This window comes from Eschscholzia californica, unplaced genomic scaffold (genome assembly GCF_041429995.1).
Source record: "Eschscholzia californica isolate CP2 unplaced genomic scaffold, dmEscCali1.0.p SCAF_2, whole genome shotgun sequence".
Classification (NCBI taxonomy): domain Eukaryota; kingdom Viridiplantae; phylum Streptophyta; class Magnoliopsida; order Ranunculales; family Papaveraceae; genus Eschscholzia; species Eschscholzia californica.
Genome location: NW_028238309.1, coordinates 9,216,240 through 9,241,778, shown reverse-complemented (window position 1 = coordinate 9,241,778; position 25,539 = coordinate 9,216,240). Strand labels below are relative to the sequence as shown.

At 35.1% G+C, this 25,539-nt stretch overlaps 2 protein-coding genes and 1 pseudogene across 2 annotated transcripts in view; 2 read left to right on the top strand and 1 right to left on the bottom strand.

The window, feature by feature from the left end:
• The window catches only part of LOC147556005 (uncharacterized), a 121,183-nt gene extending 103,524 nt beyond the window's left edge, over positions 1-17,659 (top strand). Inside the window, exon 3 of the mRNA XM_086663743.1 lies at positions 17,196-17,659. The gene's annotated coding sequence lies outside the window, so the exon portion shown is untranslated. The remainder of the gene's footprint in view (positions 1-17,195) is intronic.
• Positions 7,594-9,759, bottom strand: LOC147556006 (PLASMODESMATA CALLOSE-BINDING PROTEIN 5-like). The gene is made up of 3 exons (XM_086664288.1): positions 9,637-9,759; positions 9,137-9,382; positions 7,594-7,766 (listed from the first exon to the last, which is right to left on the bottom strand). Exons 1-3 carry the CDS (start codon positions 9,692-9,694, stop codon positions 7,741-7,743), a joined length of 330 nt encoding a protein of 109 aa, XP_086520414.1. The 5' UTR covers positions 9,695-9,759; the 3' UTR covers positions 7,594-7,740.
• A 225-nt stretch (positions 17,660-17,884) lies between the features above and the next one.
• On the top strand, positions 17,885-19,435 carry LOC147556004 (uncharacterized; annotated as a pseudogene).
• Positions 19,436-25,539: the final 6,104 nt, after the last annotated feature.

Here is a 25,539-nt window from a genome sequence, read left to right as displayed (position 1 = left end):
CTCACCACTCTCTTCTCCAACTCAACTCTCTTCTCCGACGAAGGTCGCCGGCCAGTGACCTTTAAAAAAAAAAAAAAACTGGCCGGTGACCTTCAAGAACATACCGACTCCGGCGTAGGGAAATCCCTTCGCCAGAATGTTAGAGAGAGAGAGATGAGAATTTTTTATTTTTTATATATTTTGGTCGTCGACCGGGAAATTTTTCGGCCAGCAACCTTCGCCGAAGAAGACAAGGGTGAGTTGGGGAGAGAGAGAGGTGAGTTGGAGAGAGAGAGAAAAGTGAGTTGGAGAGAGAAAGGTGGAGAGAGAGATGTGGGGGTGGAGAGAGATGTGAGGTGAAATTTAATGGGTTATAATTAACTTTATTTTGATAAAATATATATGGGAAAGGTACTTACGACATTTACACTAAAAATGGAGGCCGTAATTGAATTTATGAAAAATAGAGGGCCATAAAAGAAGGTGGTCACAAAGTAGGGGGCCAAATAGGAATTAACTCTTAAAAAAATGTGTACTAGAAAGTGTATTATAAATTTATCATTTGCAATAATAGCTATATATATATATATATTTCTGTGAATGAAAATTTAGAGAGAAAATGAGGTCTAGAGAGAGATCTTACTTGGATTAATGTTTGTAAGCATAGCAACACCATTGAAGTTACATGTAGCACCTGTACTTGCGAATTTCTTGTAATAGCTATTGAAAGCAAATGAAGCATGACTAGGGAGAGTGTTTGGTACAAAACAAGGCCCACTTGGTTGGATCTTACTACAATCAGCTCTTCCTTGAGGCCCACAAGCATAATTCAAAGCATTTTCAAGACTAGTAGCCGGTGCTCCCGGCTTTGCTACGCACCAACTTTGTCCATCTATTTAAAAAAAATATATTGATTAATCAATACATTTATATAACAAATGACATAGGTTTTGGTGTCATGTCATAACTTTGGTTTATAAATTTCGGTCGTCCAATTTTCTTTTGTAAATCATGACCCTTAATTTTAAAAAGTCTTTGAAAAGATCGATATTTAACAGTCAAAATAACTACCCACTCCCCAAAAACTATCTAACTCTTTTTCCCTCTTTCCTCTTTTTTCCCTTCAAACAACTCAATATAATCTCGGTTATTATTTTAAATATATTTTTATTACTTCAATATTTGTATAAGACCAAAATATTTGATAATTTTGTATAACATAAATATAGAAATTTCCGTGCCTTACGGCCACGGGCTATACCCTAGTAATATAAACACTAATCATTTTTTTATCACTAGTTCACAAAAAGATATAGATTACCATCTTAGTTCTCAAATGCAAATATTTTAATTATTTTTTGCCAAAACCGATGTGAAAACTATACAACAACATAATATGGGCCAAACCAATTAGTAAAAAAACACCTAATTTCATGATATTTAGAAACTAATTCAATCTAAAATTTAGAAGAGCGAACGAAATTTTACTTGATATTTGTGGACTGAGCACAAGAAGTAGAAGGACAATAAACATTTTTGACTCCATTGTTGTTACAAATTGATAGAGCAAATGAAACTGAAATAATATGTCAGTTGATGAAACTTGAATGTTGAAGTGGGATAGGCTAGCTTATATATATGGAGCACAAGAAGGAGATTAAAATGGTGAATTCATTAATTTGGGGTATCCTTGGGATATTCTCTAAGCCAGTATATCTTTTCTGCTCTCGACACCTTCCTAAATAAAATTCTTTGATTTAAATATTTCTCAAATTAGAAAAGTTTTAATTTATGGGGGTACATAATGATTTTGTAAGAATATGAGATGGAAATCTGAGCCGAGATCTTCCTAAGCTGCTCTAGAAAGTCCAATATCGGTGGTAGTAGTGATTAGGTTCAAGGCTTCACCCTTCAAAACTAACTTTACTTTTGAATCTTTGATCAATGTCTCGGCCACATCTTTTAGACGTCTGGGGCCTTCGGCTCGGTTGTCGTGTTCTTTGTAAAACCTACCCCATGCAGAGGTGTCTCGGGGTTCCTAGGTTAGCCCTTGGGAGCTGCACTGCATTTTGTTTCACTACAAAGTCCAAGATCTCTTCACTACTAGGGTTCAAGGGACTATACTCATTATACTCAGGCCTCGTCTTCGTCTCACACATTTCTGTATAGTCTATCGCAGGGTGTCTCTCATCTTCTTACCCCTTCTGTGGGAGAGATTCATGTCAAGGCCGGTATAGGGTTTGTAGTTTTCTCCTAATTTTCTTAGCCGATCTTCGGCTCCTATGACAATCTTTATTGAAGCTATTAACCCTGCCAAGGTGTGTGCTTTTTCCTTGGTTATTTCCATTATGAGAAGGGAATCTCATAATCCCTTTTATAGAGAACCTCTGGCAATATCTTCGTCCAAGCGGGAGACATGCAACGTCTTGCCTGTGAATCTGTGCCGATATCCTTTCACGGTCTCTCCAGTTCTCAGGTCTAAACTCTTTTTTGGTGTATTGCTACCTTAAAGGGTAGTGCAAAACTAGTAGATAACCATTTGAACGACTTGATTGGCCATGATATCAGAGGGGCATACAAGAGTCCTGTTGTCGCCTTCACTTGGTGGGGAAGGCATGATATATAGTTGGCTCCTTAGTAGTTGACAGGCTCCTAATAGTAACATAGTCATTCGCGAATACTTCTAGATCGGCATGACAAAAATTAACAATCTCTACGACTCATTTCATTTATTTATTTGACAAAGTCCTTCTGTATTATCCATAAACTTTAAGATTGAATTCATTTTCCCAAGAGAGTAGTTTTGGCATTAGTAAAAAAATCTCAAACCACCTGTGATTTGCCCGGATTTCGAATTATTAAATCCGAATTTCAAACTTAAAATCAACCCTAAAAAGTATTTGTCTAAAAACACTCCCCCTCAAGTTGGAATGCGGAACTTGTGACGTATCCAATTGAAGACTGAACTTGGAAAAGATGAATGTTGCTCGCATGCGATCGGAATCAAAGCTTGAACTTGAACTTGATTTTTTTTTTTGTTTAATGTCAAACGATTGCCAATGGTGCTGAATTCTTTGCCTGTAACTTGAACTTGTAATCGCACATAAACTTGATATAATGTTCTTGTCTTTCTTTCGTAAGTTTTTCTTCTTTTCTTCGTTTTTTTCTTTTTTTATATCGGCAAAAATGAGAGAAAAACGAAGTGAACATTGTGCATACAATAGTGATTGAGGGGAGGGATGGATTGACCCGTAAGGTACCAAATTTAAGAGAAGATCAAACTCGTTTGGATGTTAACGAATTATTTATAGCCAGACTGTTACGGTTCGTACGAATACATCTCTATGATTTAATCACAACGAAAAAAATCGTAGAAAACACGAAAGCTTGATTCAGCTGAAATAAAACAGCTCTTTGATTCAGATAAGATGCTCATGGATGCAACATGGTTTCTTATCTTCTAATTTTGAGAATATATGTGATGAATATAACGAGTACTCGCAAGAATATCGTGACAAAAGAAGGAGCCAGTGGTTGGTCAATAAACACAACGATTAAAAGAGAAACATTAGAAAATTGTGCGGAAGTATGAAAAGTGCTGCCGAGGAGATCTCTTCCATGGTCTTGATTAAGTTAAAGCATCACTTAAAGACATAGTCTGATTACTATGGTTAAAAGGCATAGTTTGATTACTATGCACCGAAGAAAAAAAGTCTCCAGAAGTCATCTTTGAGTGAAAAACAAATTGATTGATGGACTCACAAAGAGATTATGATTGATGGAAGGAGCATGAACACCACAAGCAGAAGGAAGAGAGAAAGCTTGAGTGATATTCAAAACAATACCCAATTGACTACTACTATACAACCAGATTACATAAGCTGCTGGCATTGGGAAAGATGACTGCCCATGAAAAGATGTTGTAAACCACTTATTTTTGTGCAACCAAACTCGGGAGAAATTCTGAAGCATCTGATCTGCTCCGATCTAGTACTGTATGCAGGAAAACACGTCCCAAGGCTGGTTGGTGACAACCTTGGTTCCACAGTAAAGAATGTTGTTGTTACTGTTGCTGCTTACTTCAATGATTAATCTCAATCGTCAAGCTACCAAGGATGCTGGATCATTGATGGTATTAATGTTTTAGGTAGCATTAATGAGCCAACTGCTGCTTTCATTGCCTATGGTCTTCACAAGAAGGCAACCAGTGTTGGTGAGAAGAATGTTCTTATCTTTGATCTTGGTGGTGAGGACTTTGACAACAGAATGATTCACCACTTTGTTTAGGAATTCAAGAGAAAGAACAAGAAGGATATCAGTGGAAACTCCAGAGGTTTTAGAAAATTTTCCATGTGATGGAGACGTCGTATTCGTTGAGGGGACTCCTCAATCACACTATCTCGAGCACGACGATCATAAACATTTGAAACCTTTTGGTTGATTGAATCACCTTTCTTGCTACTGAAGAGACTTGATCTGTTACTACGAACCAAACCTTTACTTGATCTCAATCTCATCGAGGAAAGATGAAAAACATCAAGTGAAGAAGAACGAGTAACAGCATGAAGCAACAAATATGCTATTCGAATCACAGAAAGCTGATTGAAGAATATTACTGACTCCATGATGGGAGTAAAGCAGAGAATTCATTAAAGAAAAGGAGAAAGAACCTGCTCTTTGAATCACAAGAATAACTTGGACAAACATATCAACAAAGTGATATATCTATTACTTAATCACAACGAAAATATCCTCAATAATAGCGGAAGCTAAAAGAAATTCGATGAAACAGGATTGATGAACCTGCTCAGGATAATTTAATCAATCCAAAAAAATCGAGAATATGCGGAAGTTTGATCAGGATTGATTAACCTGCTCTTGATACCATGTGAAAGTTCATGTTAGTTGGTAGAATAGAAGATACAAACTAAAATAAAGAACACAATAGTTTACGTGGTTTGGTCGGATGATCACGACCTACATTCACGGAGAAAGCCATTAATGGCTGCTTTATATTAACTTCACAATTGTGGGATTGATTGGTTATAGACTCGAGGACTCAATGTAACTCAATGACTAAAATACATAGAGGTCACTTCTATTTATAGAGTGACTTGGGTATCTTAGTTTCCTAAGACTCTATGTAGGATAAGTACAAGATAATATCTTCCAAATCTTCATATATCTTGACGAGTGATATTTGACATCTTCGGATCTCGACTCATCTCGATCCTTATACTACATCACGAATCAACCATTGACAAGTCAACAAGGAGGTGGAACCCGAAAATGTTATACCACCTAAGCCCAGAACTAACTGATGATCCGAAAAATAGTTCACACATTTGGACATAAACACAAACAACGCTAGGCTGGCACCTCCTGCCTGTGACCTAACCGAAAAAAAAAACTTTTGCTCTCTCTTCTTCTTCCACCCCCTTCTTTTCTCTTCTCCTCCTCTTTACTTTCTCTCTCTCTCCACTGTATCCTTCTCTCTCTCTTCTTCTTCTTTGTTTTACCTATACATTTACTACTTAATTATAGCTTGTTCATACTATTATTATATGCATCGTTCTCTTGCTTTTGAGCATATCTTTGTGGTATCGTTATCGAAATCGATTTTCTTGTTTAACCGGAGGTAGAATTATTTTTCTATATATTGTTACAAATTCTCTCAAAAAATGTGGTGTTTATTTGAAATTAAGGGTTGAATATGGCTTAATAACACATGGCGGTTGGCAGCTGGAGTTTATGAGATAATGATTGTGCAACTGATATTTGTGGTAGAATATAATCAAGTTCCTAAAGTTCTTGACATGATACGTCGCAATTAGTATTGTGAGAATAGTCCCACATTGGACAATGGGTATCTAGCAACCAAGAATATAAGGTCTAGGTCCTCTCCACTCATTGCCAATTGGTCTTGAGTTGGATGACCACAAACTTAACATGGTATCAGAGCTAGGCCCACACGTCGCCCGAAGAAATACACGTGTTAGAGTCAAAGAACCCTACACGTGAGGGGGCGTGTGAGAATAGTCTCACATTGGACAATGGGTATCTAGCAACCAAGAATATAAGGTCTAGGTCCTCTCCACTCATTGCCAATTGGTTTTGAGTTGAATGACCACAAACTTAACAAGTATCTAAATTTTGATCTATCAAATCGTAGTATCTAGATATTAACCTATCAAATCATTTTTTGCATCCAAAGTAGAAGAGAAAAAGATAAGAAGAAAGAAGGGGGAAGAGGAAAAAGAGAGATTTAAAAAAAAAAAATCAGGTTAGGTCCCCCTGCTGGAGGTTGCCGCACTGTGATCTTTGAATTCCCAGCGGACGATTTTCTCCGCAGAATAAGGGAGATGGCATTGCGTTTTTCCGAACTTGATCCACTTGATTTGACCAAGTTTTGGGGGCAAAAAACATTGCCTTTAACGAAAAAATAAATTACCTTTAAAAATTCCCTACCAGTATTTAGCTCGGACAAAGTATAGATAGTGAGTGAGTTTGAATTTGTTGAGCAATTCTATTCTTTTACCATTAGCCCCAAGTAGTGGAAGGCTAAAGAAAACCCCAACTTCATGTTTAATATTAAAATTAAAAATACTAGAATATTTCGAAGAAGAACCACTAGTGAGTTTGACAAACTACGCTTATGTAAGTATAACACAAAAAATTTTAAATTGGTTCCAATCCACATTATCTACTAACCTCATTTTTTTCCACGTTCCACGGTGAAAACCATTTCTGCAACTCATCTACTTGGTAAAGATCCTACCTCTCGACAAAAATGAAGATGGATTCAAAAAACAAAAATGGAGATCACATATAATTTATGTTAGTACAATTTTTTTCTTTTCTCCATCAACACTAATTATTATTTTTTGGTTACATGCACTTGTAAATCGACTTGTCACATGTTTTTTCTTGCTTGCAATGAATATCTAAGATTTTAATGGATCACAATACTAGAAAATTAAGATATGCCGCATTATACATGTTGTACATTTGCCATCTAAAATTTTTGTGTTGTTTAAAAGGAGTGTACAGTACACATTCAACGTTTGTGAGTAGGCAACATTTGGTTGCCCAAGTGGTCGATAGTATTGACACGAACTCCAAAACCTTGGAGGTCTCGGGTTTGGTTCTGAGAGAAAGTGGAATCCTTAATTCATTGAACTTGGGTTATTGTTTTAAGTATTTTAGTTGGCTTTAGGCCCGTAGTTCAGTTAATTTTAGACCACTGTTTAGTTGGGCTTTAGGCCCGTTTCTATTAGAGTTTAAAATTGGCGGTTATCGGGCTTATCACATTACTTATTTGTCAATGTCATTGTAATGACTATAGTAGTCCCTTTCCAATAAAAGGAAGCACTTGTGAGGGCACTTTTGAGACACATATAAATTAATAAACGAGCCTCATTTCAATGTGTGCTTCAGGCTAGGGTTGCCCCTGTTTCCCGTTGATGTAGTTCACGGTCTAGGAGGGATTTTCGGATAAACCATGTTAAATCATCTCATCTTTTTATTTCTATTGATCTTCTATTATAATCATAAAATTTAATAGAAACACCACGAAACACAAAAAGGGAAAATAAAAAAAGGAAGCACATGATATTTCACGGGTAGAAAGTGTTTTATTACGAGGGTAGAATACGAGAGAAATGACAATTTCAACCAAAAGTCGAAAAACTATATGGTAAGTTCTAATGTTAAAAATGCAGACTTTACTCTTCTTTTCCTTTCTCTCCACTCCACTACCATTTAGTCATATTGACATCCGTTAGAACCTGCAAGTTTCAAAGAAGAATAACAGGAAAGACTTAGTGACGCCCCTCTACATCCATAATTTGTTTTCTTTGTAAATAGATGAAAAATCAATTCGACACTGCAAGATAAATTTTTTTTAGGAATTGCACATGTGTAACATGATCAAACCAGGTGAACATATATATATTTGCATCTTCATAAAATATTAAAATTTACAACATTGTGAAATGGGATTTTGTTAAAGATTGTACAAGAAACCGTATTGTAATTATATATATATATATATATATATACAGGGACGTTTCCATGTTAGGGCCAGGAGTGGCCATGGCCCCCCTGGCCCTTTATAATTGTCACTTAGTGCTTTACTCAACTTTTGAGTTTTCTTACCTTAAAACTAAGTGGGCCCCTCCTTAACCAACCAAACTCAATCTAAGCATACCATACCCAGTCAATACCCAGGCCAGGCAGGATCTTAACAACCTAATGCGTGAATTAGCTGACCTCGTCACCGCCCATAATTATTCAACTTTCCAAACTATTGCTAAATTCTTAACAAAAGAAAAATTATATCTAAATCCTTCACCCCCTAAATTTCAAATCAATCTATATAACTAAATTATTTTAATGTTTTAATAATTAATTGAATGAATCTCTCTATCTCTCTCCGGCTCTCCCTCTCCTCTGTATGTTTCTTTCTCTTTTGTAAATTTCAAATTACCGAATAATTATATATGTTTTTGTAGGTAGGTATTAATCTATTGTCAAAAAAAAATCTCTTAAGTAGGTATAACGAATTAAATAGCTAGTGGAAGTAATCAAATTACTAATGACGATCTAAAAGTAGCTTCGAAAAAAGTTAGCCTTATATTGTTAATCTAATTATTGTTCTTACTTTTTACTATTATGTGTAGCATTCTTGTGATATTTTGTTAATTTACAACCTAAAAAATATCTTACGGTCGATCACTTTCTTTTAAAGAAAAAATACGATCGATCCATTTTTCTCTCAGATTCTTTTGATTTTGTACATTAAAAAAGAAATTGTTCAGAAGTTTAGCATATAATCCGTCATAGATGATTTTAGAGATTTGAAGGAGCGACGGATTCCATTTTGATACATTAAAGAAAAAAACTATTAGGCGTAGTAGTCCCATGTTATTTTTTTATTTCTGTTTAATCTTTATGACTTGATTGTTATTTTTATGTGTAATTTTGAATAAAAGTGTTATATAAAATTTTCACACTAGTTTATGACTAGAATGGTTCAGGCCGTTCGGCCCCCTCCTAACAAAAGTTCTGGTTCCGTCCCTGTATATATATATATATTTATATATGTATTTGTGAGTGAAAATTGAGAGAGAGAATGGGGTCTACATAGAGATCTTACTTGGATTAATGTCTGTAAGCACAGCAATACCATTGAAGCTACATGTAGCACCTTTACTTTGGAATTTCTTGTAATAGCTATTGAAAGCAAATGAAGCATGAGAGATGATAGTGTTTGGTTGAAAACAAGGCCCGCCTGGTTGGATCTTACTGCAATCAGCTTGTCCTATAGGCCCACAAGCATAATCTAAAGCATTTTGAAGACTACTAATTGGTGATCCCTCCTTTGCTATACACCATCCTGCGTCTATTTTAAAGAATATATTCATTAATTAATACATAATATTAAATAATGTTTTTATAAATAATACACGTAAAAATATATTATCATCTTCGTTCTCCAATTTAAATATTTTTGATTATTTTTTGGCCAAAAGCAATGTAAAAGATATGCAATAATATAAAATGGGCCAAACCGGTTAGCAAAAAAAAAACACCTAATTTCAAGATTTTCGAAAACTAATTCAAACATTAAATTTAAGAGAGTGAACATAAATTTACTTGATATTTGTGGACTGAGCACAAGAACTAGAAGGACAATAAAAAATTTTGATTCCATTGTCGGTACAAATTGATAGAGAAAATGAAACTAAAATGAACTATGTAGTTGATGAAACTTGAATCTTGAAGTGGGATAGGGAGTCTTATATAGAGTACAAGAAGGAGATTAAAAGGTTGAATTATTAATTTGGGATTTCCTTGCCATATGCTCAAAGTCAGTATATATTTTTTACCTTCCTTCATTAATGATATGATCTTAATGATTCTCAAATCAAAAGATATAGATATAGGAGAATTAATAGAAAACCCATTTAAATAAGGATCTTTATTTGGGATTTCCTTGCCATATGCTCTAAGTCCGTATATCTTTTTTACCTTCCTTCATTAATGATATGATCTTAATGATTCTCAAATCAAAAGATATAAATATAGGACAATTAATAGAAAACCATTTAAATAAGGATATTTGTAATGAAAAAGATATAATGGTGTGTTTGGATGGCGGAATCATGAATCCGCGGATTCATGAGTCCTTGGGATTCATGATTCCACGGATTCATGAATCCAAGTAATATTTTTTGGCTTGTTTGGCAACTAAGAATCCTATGATTTATTATTATTTGAATATTTTTAAACGTCTTTAGAAAAAATATGATTTTTGAAAAAAACAATGATTTTGAAAAAAAAATAATGATTTTGTAGAAAGAAATACTTTTTTGTTGATTTTAAGTTTGAAATTTAGACTCATTAATCCAAAATCCTAGCAAATCCTAGGGGGTAGGGTGGGATTTTGGTCCAATACAAATTTTGGAATTAGGAATCCTTTGGATTCAAGAGTCCTAGGATTCTTGGTAGCCACACAGACCAATGATTCATGATTCCTACCAAATTCCACTTTTGATAGGAAGCCTACTTAGGAATCCTGCAACCAAACACACCATAAGTTCTTTTTCATTTTAAAATATTTTTAAGAGTTGTATAACCAGGGATGAAGTTTATTTTTGACTCCTTAAAAGTGTAAAGAATTTACAACTTACAGCATCTCTAAAACAAAACTCCAAAAAAACTCAATTAGTTTTATGTCAAGTTTCAATTGAGATTTTCTTTCTAACGTGGGTAAATTAAGTTTCTTTAAACCCTATATGTCTCCAATGTAGATCTCAAAAAAAAACTCTACTTGATACACATGCCATTCATTGATTCAATGAAAATAAATTAGATATGAGAAAAAGCTTCTTATTGGTTTAAAATATAAAGTGGGTTGACTGATAAGACAATTGAGACATTCAAAAGAAAACTCAAATATTAAGTTTCTTCTTGAGATATCTCAATATTAAATGATGCCACATCAGATCTTACTTGAGTGTTACATCCTAAATTGTTGCTTGATGATGATGTAGGTAAGTGATATTCTGGATATCTCAAGAAAATGCACTTGTAATCCTAGGTTAAATGTCCTCACTCGTGTTGCAATGATGACCCGAGCAGTGGATTGATTAGTTTGTGTTCGGACCGTGATCGAAAAAAGGGTCATCAGTTGACTAAAGTCAATAAGTCAAGAAAAATCAAAAGCCTAACGAATCAACCCGTGACAAGTCAACAAAGAAGTAGAATCCGAAAGGGTTATACCACTTAAGCCCATAACTAACTGATGTTCCGAAAAAGTGTTCACCGATTTGGACATCAGCACTAACAACGCTAGGCTAGCACCTCCCGCCGATGACCTAACCTAAAAAAAAACTTTTTCTCTTTCTTCTTCTTCATCTCCCTTCTTTTCTCTTCACTTTCTCCTCATTTATTTTACCTATACATCTACTACTTGATTATAGCTTCTTCATACTATTATTATATGCATCATTCTCTTGCTTTTGAGCATATGTTTGTGTCATCGCTATAGAAATCGATTTTCCTGCTTGATCGGAGGTAGAGTTATTTTTCTATATATTGTTACAAAATCTCTCAAAAAATGTGGTGTTTATTTGAAATTAAGGGTTGAATATAGCTTAATAACACAAGGCGGTTGGCAGCTGGAATTTATGAGATAATGATTGTGCAACTGATATTTGTGATAGAAATTAATCAAGCTCCTAAAGTTCTTGACCTGCCACGTCCCAAATAGTATCTAAAAATTGACCTATCAAATCGTAGTATCTAGATATTGAACTATCAAATCATTTGTAGAACCCAAAGAATAAGAGAAAAAGTATATGAAGAGAGAGGGGTAAGAGGAAGAAGAAGAGAGACTTTGTTTAAAAAAAATCAGGTTAGGTCTTCTGCTGGAAGTTGGCGGGCTGTGATCTTTAAATTCCCAGCAGACAATTTTCGCCCGAGAATAAGGGAGATAGCAATGCCTTTAACCAAACTTAATCAACTTATTTTCACCATGTTTTGGGGGCAAAATACATTGCCTTTAATAAAAAAAAATTACCTTTAAAACTTCCCTACCAATATTTAGCTCGGATGAAATACGGCTAGTGAGTTTGAATTTGTTGATCAATTCTATTCTTTTACCATGAGCCCCAAGGATTAGAAGGCTAAAGAAAACCCCTACTTCATGTTTAATACTAAAAATAGAGAGATTAGAATATTTCGAAGAAGAACCACAAGTGAATTTGACAAACTACGCTTATGTAAGTATAACACAAAAGATTTTAAATTGGTTCCAATCTACGTTATCTACTCACCTCTTTTTTTTCCTCCTTCCATGGTGAAAACCATTTCTACAACTCATCTACTTGGTAAAGATCCTACTTCTCGACAAAAATAAAGATGGATTCAAAACACAAAAATAGAGATCCTACCTCTCGACTCATTTATTTATCTTACAATTTTTTTATTTTCTCCATTAACACTAATTATAACTTTTTGGTTGCATGAAATAATCTACACTTGTAAATCGACTTATCACGTGTTTTTTCTTGCTTGCGATGAATATCTAAGATTTTAATTGATCACAATACTAGAAAATTACGATATGCCGCACTATGTTGTACATGTGGCATCTAAAATTTTTGTGTTGTTTAAAAGGAATGTACAAGGCACATACAACATTTCTGAGCGGTCAATGTTTGGTTGCCCAAATAGTCGATAGTATTGACACAAATTCCAAAACCTTGGAAGTCTCAGGTTCGGTTACCAGAGAAAGTGGAACCCATAGTTCATTGAACTTGGGTTATTAAAGGTATATATAGAGTACTTTAGTTGGGCTTTAGGCCTGTAATTCTGTTAGCTTTAGACCGTCATCTAATTGGGCTTTTAGGCCCATTTTTATTAGAGTTTAAATTTGACGGTTATCGTGCTTATTTATCACATTATTTATTTATCAATGCCATTGTAATGATTATCGTAGTCAATTTTCAAACAAAGAAACACTTGTGAGGGCAGTTTTGAAAAACGAATTTAAATTAATAAATGAGCCTCATTTCAATGTGTACTTTAGGCTAGGGTTGCCCCTGTTTCTCGTTGAAGTAGTTCACGGTCTAGAAGGAGGGATTTTCCAATAAACCATGTTCAATCATCCCATAGTGAAAAATGGAAGACTTGAATCTTCTTTTCCCGTCTCTCAAATCTGTGACCATTTAGTCATCATAGTAACATTCGTTATAACCTGCAAAGGTCAAAAGAAGAATAACAGGAAACACTTAGTAACGCTTTCCCCGACTTCCACAATTTGTTTTCTTTGTGAATAGATGAAAAATCAATTCGACACATCTACTTATTCTTTTTTAGGAATCACACATACAAAATATGATCAACCTAGGTGAACAATTTTCTTTTGAGACATCAGATTTGACTATTGTTTACATAATACAAAAGTTGCATCTCAATAAAATATTAAAATTTACAACATGTAAATATATATGTATGTAATTGTGAATGAAAATTTAGAGAGAGAATGAGGTCTAGAGAGTGAACTTACTTGGATCAGTGTTTGTAACCATAGCAACACCTTTGAAGTCACATGTAGCACTTTTGAATTTTTTGTAATAGCTATTGAAAGCAAATGAAGCATGCTAGTAATGAGAGTGTCAGGTTGAAAACAAGGCCTACCTGGTTGAATCTTACTACAATCACCTTTTCCTATAGGTCCACATGCATAATTCAAAGCATTTAGAAGACTAGTCCTTGTTGATCCCTCCTTTGCTATCTATTTTAAAAAATATATTGATTAATCAATACATAATTTATATAAATTTTGGGTTTCTAGTCCAAAAATCTACCCCTAAACACACATTTAGTCCACCCTAATATTAATATAGGATTTTAAGCCAAAATAATAATTATAATGGATATTTAGTCCAACTTAATTAAAGTATGTTTATATGTCAAGGTTATAGTGTTTTTCTGTTTATGGATTCTTGTTTTGTTTCATAAATTACTTATTATTTATTGTTAAAGTTTCATACTTTATTTCATTTTTTCATACTTTATTTCATTTTTCTTTATATGTGTCATACATAACACATGATGTGTCAATAATGTTTCTTCAAAACGGAAAAGGACTAAAAATCCATTTTCTGAGAAGATTGGACCTTAAACCCTTTTTGAACTTTATTTTGGACTTAAAACCCATGGACCCTAATTTATAGGGTATATAACAGGAAAACTCTTCAAATAATTATTTGGGCGCTGATTCAATGAGCTCGATCTCATACCTTGTGGTGTGAGCTCGAGCTCCTGACCCTAGATCATTCAAGATCACGTCAAATCTCATGGTGCCTGCAGATTGGAGAATGTGACCTTTAAAGCAATACAAATGAGCCATTAAATCCCTCTAATTTACATAATTGTCATGACTTGCCTCCACAATTCTTCTGGTTTACCAAAACTACCACTAACTTTAATTGTTGATTTCCATCTCATGCACGTTCTCCAATTATGAAATTAAAACTCACCCTTTGAAATTAAATGATTTACAAAATTATCACATACCAATTTTATGCTCACTACTTTGTCATTGAATTGGTATGGCTAATGGAGAGAAGATATATAAACTTCTATTAGACAGTTTCTCGGGGTAAAAATGACATTTTGAACATATATGAAATAAATATTTCAAGTATCTGAATATATTAAACTATTTTTATTTTGATTTTTGACTTTCCACGTAAAGCTCTTATTTAGGGGAGAAAGTAATTAAAGGTGGATTATCTCGTGGAAATGGATTTTTTAAGAATTAAAGTCATGGAAGTATACTTCGTATCAAACTAGTTTGGGGAATCCTTCCACCACCATTTCCCCATTTTTTTTTTCTTCTTCTCTCTTTCCATCTCCGCCTTCATTTATACTTCTTCTCTCTCTTCAATCTTCTCTCTCTCTCTTCCAACATCTCTTTATTTAATTCCCCGAAGAGAACGATCCTCTTCGCTGAAAATCGATCTAGTGTGGGAAAAATTCTCAAACTAGTTCATACTAGTTTGGGGAATCCCCAACCACTAACTGATTTGGGATTCTCCCAAACCAGTGTCATTTCCGATTAAAAAACACCGCTAGAGTACAGATAGGAACAGAGAGAAAGAGATAAAAGGAGAGGAACGAAGAAAGCAAAGCAATGACATTGATAGTGGTAGAAGGCGGAAAAGAAAGATTTTAAAAAAATATTAAAGGTTGGCGGCAATCGTTTGCCAGTGACAATCGTCGGAGTGGATAAAAAATAGCAGCGGAGTTGCGGAGAACAAAAAAAATAAACAAATATTTGACACCAAACTATTTCCCTCTCGCAATTATAATAAAATCAGTCAACTTTGGTCTTATTTATCGGATGGGTTACCTTGTTTTAATTTTACAATTGGAGAATGTGCAGGATATTGAAATCAGTCGTTAATGTCCATGGGAGTTTTGTAAATTAAAGGACTTCAAAGGCTCATTTCCATGGGGTTGAGTTCCACTTTCAGACAGAAGACAACTAAAGTCATGGCAATGTTGTAAATTAGAAGGATTTAATGGCTCATTTGTATTGCTTTTAATGGTCACATTCTCCAATTTGCAACCACCGTTAGATTTGACGTGATCTCGAAAGATCTAGGGTCAGGAGCTCGAGCTCACACCACCCGGTATGAGCTCGAGCTCAATGAATCAGCCCTCTAATTTTATTTTCTAAGAGCATCTCCAATGAAACACTTAATCTTAGAAATTCCGAGTGCCATGTATGATTTTTAGAGTTTTTTCTTAAAAATCATCTCCAATGCAACACTCTATTTGGATCTCTAAGATGACGTGTCGAGAGTGGAATAGAGATATCTCAAGAGGACACTCTTGAAATAGAGTGTCCTCTTGAGATATCTCTAATTGTCCAACTCATAAATATTTGATTTTCAACCAATAGAAATCAAATCTCCTATATTTTCTAAAATAACTAATTATTTATTTACGAAAATAACTATGCCACATAAGTAAATAAGATAAGTTTAGAGTTTTGCATTGGAGACAACAAAAATTGAAGATCTCTATTAACGCCACGTAAGAGTGAGAATCTCAATTGGAACTTGACACATATGATGAATGGAGATTTTTTTGAGTTTTGCATTGGAGATGCTCTAAGAATATGCTATGATACAAATTTTCTTTCACTTTTTATTTTTTTAAAATTGGTATAGATTTGATTTTTTTTTTTTTTTAAATTGGTATAACTTTCCCTCAACAAAAAAAAAACAATTGGTATAACTTTGAGTTTTTACTGGCCACAAATATTTCGTGAACGTCATCTTCACTAAAACATTTTTAACATGTGACACAAGCTCTCTCATCAAAAAGAACATGTGACACAAGCTTGCTTCAATGTTATACTTCAAGCATAAAACCCTTTCTCATAACAGTAAAATGACAATATTGATGCCTCTAGATTTCGGGAAGTCTAAATAAGACTATATATTGACAGTCTTCATAATCTATCACTCTTTTCCTGGCTATCAACAAGTGAAGAAAATGGTAAAACCCTAGAAAATCAAGATAACCCATCTAGAAATCACAGATCATGTAGCACTGTAAGGAAGAAAACATTGAAAAAACTATTAGGTTGGTAAACTTTCTCCTAATTCTGTAACCCTAGAGAGGAATTTGATTTTCATAAAAAAAAAAATCAATCTTTTGGGCTCATGACAAGATTAGGGAAATAAATATTTAAGTAGCTTGTATTAATTTCTTAAACCACAAACACAAAAAAACACCTAATAAGTTCAATATGGAGAAAAGAAAGAAATTAAAAGTGGCTTGCTTTGCTACCTTTGATGTAGTCTGACCTCTTACCTTACCAACACGACCTAAAGATTCGTGAACCTTACCTGTAAATAACTGATGCAGACGCATCCAGGCCGGGCCCGCGAACCCGCGCGCCCATGGCCTAGTCGGCCAAGTTAGCATATTAGATAGAGTCCCAGTTTAGTAAGATTCATAATGAATCAAGGTTTAGGAAGTTGCATTATTTCAGTATTTCTATTATTTCGGAAAGTCCAGTTCGAGACTATCTAGAAAAGTCTAATATCCTATAAAATGATGTTCAGTCTGTCTTTATATTTTCATATTGAAGAGAAAAACCATTGAAGTTGTTAATAAAGTTTTAGTTTATTTACAGTTTCTTGAATGTTGGAAAAATTTTCCACGTTTAAGTTGAGATCCAATTAGAGATACAACTCAATTTTATATTGATCGGAAGGATGAAAGAAAAATTCATCAAGTTTCTAAAATTCCACTCTTCGAAGGTCAATTCCATATAAATTTCTAGATTCAACACATGGAAGATTGGTTCAGAAATCAAGAAGTTTATGACAAAGATAAGATTTTTTTTGGTTGAACAACATATGTCTGAAAGAATCTATGAAGATTTCAATGCAATGCAATGCAATGGAGACTCATTGACCAAGGTAAACAATTCATAGATAATTGGGTTATATTGAAAAGCATCCTCAGGTATGATTTTCTTCCTCTCGATGAATAATTTTCATATATTGAAACAAAGACTGAATCGAGAAGACAGTTCTCTAAAGTTACTTCGATCACTGTGATCGATGGTATTGAAGGAGAAGTTCTTGATACAAGGAACAAAACTCGGTCGACGACGGAGGAGGAAGAAAGAAGTAATTTTCTTTCGTTACACCTAAACCTTAGTCGTGATAGGAAGCACCCATGTCTGGCCGAATTATTTGATGCATATGCAATTCCGGGAGAAGACATTCTTGTTTCAAATCATAAAATTCTTTCGCAACAGTTTGTTTCCGATTATGAAAAAGTAATGGACCGTCAAAAAGTGGAGATGACGGAAGCTCTATTCAAAAAGGACATTCCAAGAGAACCCTATGGAGGTGCTACCATAGCCATTCATGAAACCAATGATGGTCATATATTTAACAAGCCATCTGGGAGTTCCGGACAAAAAGCTTTCACTATTGATGGATTTAAAAAGTGGAAAAAAGTAAGAGACGGCCAAAACTGTGCATTTTTTAATCCTGTCGGAAAAGATTTACTCTCTTGTCATAAAGTTTCTATGCGATCTTTGGAGGACTTAATGAATCAATCTCAACACATACAACAAGTTATTCAAAATTATACTTCTCACCAAATTGTAGAAAATCGGTTAAGGCTCAAAACATCAATTGATGTAATTCGATGGCTAGCGTTTCAAGGTCTTGCTTTTAGAGGCGACGATGAAAGTCAAGGATCACTAAATCAGGAAATTTTCTTCATATGGTAGAGATATTAGTTGAATATAATGATAAAGTCTCAGAAGTTGTGTTAGATAAAGCTCCGAAAAATGCTTCTTACACCTCACCATTGATCCAAAAAGAAAATTTACACGTTTTCGCAACTAAAGTTAAGGGAGCTATTTGAGATGAAATTAGAGAAGCAAAATTTTGTATTATGGTTGATGAATCTCGTGATGAGTCAAAAAAGGAGCAACTGTCTATAGTTTTAAGATTTGTGAACAAAGATGGTTATGTAGTTGAGCGTTTTTTCGAACTTGTTCATGTATCTAATACCGAGGCATTAACATTGAAAAAAAGAAATATATTCAGTATTATCACATCATAATCTTGATATCCAAAATATTCGAGGCCAAGGATATGACGGTGCAAGTAATATGCGAGGTGAGTGGAACGGGTTACAAGCTTTAATTTTGAAAGATTGTCCATTTGCTTATTACGTTCATTGTTTAGCACATCGTTTGCAATTGGCATTAGTTACAGCTTCAAAAGAAGTTATACCAGTTGAACAATTTTTTACAAAATTATCTTCTATTGTCAATATTGTTGGTGCTTCTTGTAAACGTAATGATGAATTGAAAAATGCTCAAACTGCTGAAATTGAACATTTGATCTCTATTAATGAGCTTAAGACAGGGACAGGGTTAAACCAAATTGGTACTTTACAACGGAGTGGAGATACTAGGTGGAATTCACATTTGAGATCAGTTTCTAGCTTGATAAAAATGTTTAGTGCAACATGTGTGGTTCTATTGGGTATTATAGAGGATGGAAATATTTTTTCTGAAAGATCTAAAGCAGATGTAGCCTATGAAAGTATGACAACGTTTGAATTTGTCTTTATACTGCATCTAATTAAAGAATTTACGGAGATCACCGATTTACTTTGTCAGTCTTTGCAATGCCAATCTCAAGATATTGTGAATGTTATGGAAGTTGTTTCTTCCACCAAAGCATTAATCCAAAATTCCAGAGATGTTGGTTGGGATATTTTACTTGCAAAGGTAAATTTATTTTACGAGGCGCGAAATATAGATCTTCCAGATATGAACGCTCAATATGCTGGAAGGAAAGGTAAAGCTCGATATCAACAAGCAACTTGACAAATGAACAATTTTACCGGGTAGATATCTTTTATGCTGCAATAGATTGTCAATTGCAAGAATTGAATACTCGATTTAGTGAGAACTCAGTAGAACTACTTGTTCTTAGTTTAGTATTGGTTCCTCGCGAAGTTTACAATTCTTTTAGAATTGATGACATCTGTAATATGGTCGATAAGTTTTATCCACGAGATTTTGCAGATCATGAGAAGATGCCTTTGAGAATACAACTACAACATTATGAACATAATGTAGTTCAATGTCCAGAGTTCAAAAATTTGACAACGATCTCCGATTTGTGCATATAGTTGGTGAAGACGAGAAAATCAGTAAGGTACCCCCTTGTTTATCGACTAATTGAGCTTGTGCTAACTCTCCCCGTCTCTACTGCAACAGTAGAACGATCTTTTTCATCTATGCGCATAATTAAAACAAGACTGCGCAACAAAATGGATGACAATTTTCTCTCAGACTCTTTTATTTTATACATTGAAAAAGAAATTGCTCAGAAGTTCAGCACAGAATCCATCATTGATGATTTTAGAGATTTGAAAGAGAGAAGGGTTCCATTTTGATCTTGTACTCTCATGTTATTTTTCTTATTCGTGTTTAATCCTTATGACTAGTTGTTATTTCTGGTGATAATTTTGAATTTGAATTGTTATATTTAATTTTTCGAGTTAGTTTATGACTAAAATAGTTTGGCCCCTCCCTAACATAAATCCTGGTTCCGTCCCTGCTTGACGTCTATACTTCAATATTTGACACATCCTTTTTAAGGGGTCCTATAAGCAGACACGACCCTAACTAGGGTCGGCCATGTTATCCTGGATGTAGTTCAAGGTCTATAAAGAGGGGTCTTCGACTAAACCATTTCAAATCATTACATTCTTTATTTTTATTAATCTTTGGTTATCAACTGTCATGAAATTAAATAAAAACAGCACTAAAACACCAAGATGGAGGATAAAAAGGAAGCACATGACTTTTCACGGGTAGAAAATGTTTTATTACGAGTAAAAGAGAGTAGACTTCGAGTAAAATGACAACTTCAACATTCAAAACTCCAAAGAATACATAGTAAGCTCTAAAGTTAAAAGTGCATGATTGAATCTTCACTTCCTTTCATTCCTTTCTCTCCACTCAGTGACCATTTAGTCATAGTTACATCTTCCATAAATTGTAAGGGTTAAAGAAGAATAATCGGAAACACTTACTTAACACTTCCATGGAGTTTCATAATTTGTTTTCTTTGTGAATAGAAGAAAAATCAATTCGTTACTCAAAGTTAATTTTGTTTTCATCTATCTAATGTACTGTCATGGTGGGTTATCCATGTATATTCCCAATCATACACCCACGTATCCGACTTAGATACTCCTATTCCTATAGTCCATGAAAGAGCGTTAACTTGCCGATCTCACGTGTTAGTCTTCACTACTCATTATTTTTCGTTTAAATATATTTTTCAATCAGTAGATTTTGTTGTTTTTCCCTTTCATTGTTTTCTTTTTTCGTTACATGAAATAATCTACACTTCTAAATACTTGTCACATTTTTTCTTGCTTGCAATGACGAATATCTGATATTTTAATTGATCAAAATATTAGAAAATTGTGATGTGGGGTATTACATTCCATATTTAGCATCTAAAATTTTAGTGTTGTTTCAAGGGAGTTCACTATATTACATTTCAATGCTCACACCATTAACATAACAATAAAAAGTTACCTTGTTGAATGGACATTTCAATTGTCCATTCAACAAGGTTGATCAACTGATCGAGAACCATTCATGGAAGGTAGAACTGTTACCTTTACTATTTAATGACGAGATTTGCCGGGCAATCCTCAGTATAAATCTTCATCCGATGGCAGAGGATGAAATGGTCTGGACTCTGACAAATTCAGGCAAGTTCACCGTTAAATCGATGTACAAGTATCTGAGTTTGGATACCCGGGATCCGGTAACAGTTGATTGGTCGTTCATTTGGAATATCAAATCGATACCGAGGATTAAACTGTTCCTTTGGAAATGCTGCACTAACAGCCTTCCGGTCAAAGACAAAATAGGTAAATATATAGGCAACAACTATAGCTGCGTGTTCTGTGAGCAACGGGAATCACTAACACATGTACTTCTGCACTGCAACTTTGCGAGGGCAGTTTGGTTTCATTACAACATCAAAACTGATGGTATAGTCTCGGTGCTAGAATGGATTATGCAATGGCAGGCGCTAGATGATCCAATAGTGGCGAACCTCGCCAAGATAATATGGTATATCTGGAAAGAAAGATGCGTTAAGAATTTCGGCCAGAAGGACACCTCGCCACTACAAGCTATTCAGAAGATTCAGTGTTTCAACACAAGGTTACCTGAGGAAAGACAACCCAATAACAAAGTAATCCAGCCAATCTGGATTCCACCCCCACAACCATTCCTCAAAATTAATGTTGATGCTTCTTTCAGCAAGCTCTCAGAATTGGCAGGGATTGGGTGCATCATTAGAGATGTGGATGGAAACCTGATTAGAGCACTAGCAGAACCAGTTAGGGGACAAACAGCGGAGGAATGTGTATGCATAGCCATACTGAAAGCAGCTATATGGGCGGAAGACCTTAATCTCACCCATATTATTATTGAAAGCGACAATATCAGCTTGATTAACCATATTCACAACGAAAACAAGGTCATCAACTGGCAATCCCTTCCCCACATGAAACAGATAAAAGCTCGTTGCAATAAATTCGATCAAATACTATTTAACTACACCCCAAGGAAAACTAATACTCTGGCGGACGCTCTGGCAAAGTGGGGTAAGAAACACAAGGTCAGACGGGAATGACAGTCGAAGGAACATATGATGTGGGATCTGAGATTGTAACTTTTGGTTTTGTTTCGGTATTTCAACAAAAAAAAAAATAAAAAAAAAAGTTACTAGTGGGAGAAATTAAACACCAGAACTGACTCCAACACCAGAAACTGACTCCAACAATGGTAAGTCTCTCGTCTTCTTGCCCTTTCTATGGGAGAAATTCACGTCAAGGTCTGTCTGGGGTTTGTAGTTTTCTCCTAGTTTTATTAGCCTATCCTCGACTCTTATGACAATTTATATTGTAGCTATTAGCTCTGGCAAGGTGCATGTTTTCTCTTTGGCTTATTTCTACGATGAGAATGGAACCTCATACTCCCTTTTGTAGAGCAACTTTGGCTATATCTTTGTTCAGGCGAGAGGCTTGGACCGTCTTTCCTATGAATCCGTGCCAAACATTCTTTCAGGGTCTCGCCCATTCTCAGGTGCGAACTCTTTTCGGGTATCTTGCTGCCATAAAAGGTTGTGAAACTAGTACATAACCATTTGAACGACTTAATCGACCATGATACAGAGAGGCATACAATGGTCTTGTTGTCGCCTCCACATGGTGGAGATGACCCGACACGTAGTTGGCTCGTTAGTAGTTGACAGACTCATGATTAATTGTAACGTATGTTGGGTTTGTATAATGGTTGGGCCCATCACCATCTAATAATTCATTGAGAGTGAGCCTCACCCACTCACTACTAGTCAAGACTATTTGTCTTCTAGCTAGCACATGGGTGGGGTCCACCTCTAGAAGGAAAATGTCATTCAAAGCTTTCTTTCTCTAGACAATTAATGTCCCACATCTTCGAACTAGTGAAACTAAAGGTGTTTTATAATAAGATGCTTGACAACTCATTGTAAAGCACATGGTGGAGTAGATAAGGCTCCCACACGCACGCGCACACATGTGAGGTATTTGGGCTTTTAAACAATTTGGACTCTTTGGCTATTTGGGCCTTTGGGCCGTGGGTCGTGAGCCCGTGTGCCCGGGAGCTCAGGTGCTCGGGAGCTCGGGTGCTCGGGAACTCGGGATCTTATAGTGAAAAGACTCTTTTGCCACGAAGAGTAGTTTTACTTAAACTCGGATTTTGACTAAGTCGGTGGGATTAACCTAATCAGTATTTGAGTATATCTCTAACTGATCTCGTAGGGTTAATCAAATTAGTTTCTGAGTTTATCTCCCACCCCCTTAACTTCTCTACCACGTTTCCTAGGCCGAGATCAAGAGAGAAAATACACAACTCAATTTCGGCTATCTTCCTCTCTCTGCCTGTTCAAGCTTCGAGTTCTTCAATCTCCATTACTATCTCTGTCAGTGCAGACAGAGGCGGTAAGCTGTGGTCAATCCTTGGGGAGTGAACGGAAACAGTAAGTTGCACCAAAGTTACTCCGAAATGACTTTCAAGGCAGTGACCTCCACACCACGACACAGCGAAGAAAGTTATTACTGTTCGATAATTCCATTGATCTTTCCAATATTTCCAACAACGTAGTCATACAGAAATACTTTTCGATCGACATGAAAAAAGAACAATGTCTACAACTCATTTGATTTATTAACTGTACAAAATTCTTTTATTTAATCCATAAACACCACGATTAAATTCATTTTTCCACTAGTAATTTTTCTTTTTCCTTTAAAATTATATTTTGGTAATAAACTAGAGATCTTATAATTGACTTGTCACGTTTCCTTGCTTGCTTTGGATGCCGCATTACGTTTTACATACAAGTAAATTTCGGGAGAGCATATATGTGAGGATAAAAAAAGTGGGCCAGTCCAAATATTTTGGAGGCTCTCAAATTTGGGGTCTTATATAATGCATGTTACAGAAACAATTCCTAATAATGTTTAAGCGAGGATTAAACCCTTAACTTCATGCACATAATCTGAATTCTTAACTTCAAAACTACAACTAACATCATGTTACAAAGTTATGTAGAATGTAGTTCTCATATGAAAAGTGACATACAAAGTCCAAAACATGAGGCACCTGACTACGTTGGGGCTCAAAGTGGTTGCTTTGGGCGCGGGCTGCCGTTGGGAAAAAAGACGCCTTTAACACTTACGGGGCGATGTTAAAAATTCCACTTTTAAAATTTATTAATGGGATTCAGTTCAAAGTGCTTTTAACCCCTCCCAAACCAGTGACGGCCAACCTTGTTCTCCGTGGACTTAGTTCGAGGTCTACAAAGGAGGAGTCTTCGACTAAACCATGTTAAATCATCACATTTTTTATTTCACTTTGTAAGTTTTCTCGTGAACTCTTCATTTTATTCGATCTTGTTGAATAGTTGTTAAATGTTAATCAAAACTGAGACAGAGATGATTAGTTTGTTTAGTTAACTAACTAATCTGTTATTACTACAGGGACACGGTGGCTGCCTTTATCTACAATACTTCTGATTTGGCCTTCTCCTATAGCCTTTGATTTATCTCTTTGACGTTTGACCATATAAAAAAGAAGTTCAGAACCCTAAACTCTCATCTCTTCTTCTTCTCAGCTCTAGTTCTAACACGCTTAATCTTTGATCATCAACGATCATCAAATTCAATAGAAACATCACTAATATACGAAAGGGCAAAGATCAAAAAAACTGTGAGACGGTGTTTCACCGGTAGAATATGCTTTATTATAAGTAAAAGAGAGAAACTACGAAAAAATTTCAACTTCAACATTCAAAAATCTAAAGAATATATAGTTAGCTTCAATGTGAAAATTGCAGTCTTGAATTGTCCTTCCCTCTTTTCCCTTCCCTGCCAATTTAGTCATAGTAACATCCAACATAACCTACAAGGGCCAACAGAGGATAATTTAGTTAAGACTTCCCTCGTACTCACATATTTTGTTTTCTTTGTATCTATATATACATATGAGCGAAAGACAAGGAGATCGAGAGAGAGAGAGATCTTACTCGGGTTAACATATGTAAGCATACCAACACCATCGAAGTCACATGTAGCACCTCTACTTATAAATCTCTTGTAATAGCTATTGAAAGCAAATGAAGCATGATTCATGAGACTGTCAGGTTGAAAACAAGACCCACCCGGTTGGATCCTACTACAATCAGCTAGTCCCTGAGGCCCACAACAATAATCCATTGCTTGTTGAATTCTAGTAGCTGGTGATTCGGGCTTGGCTATACACCAAGGTTCTCCTGCTTCTATTTTGAAAAAGACATTGATTAATCAATACATAATATTAATTAATTATTGAAATTAACTAGTACACAAAAA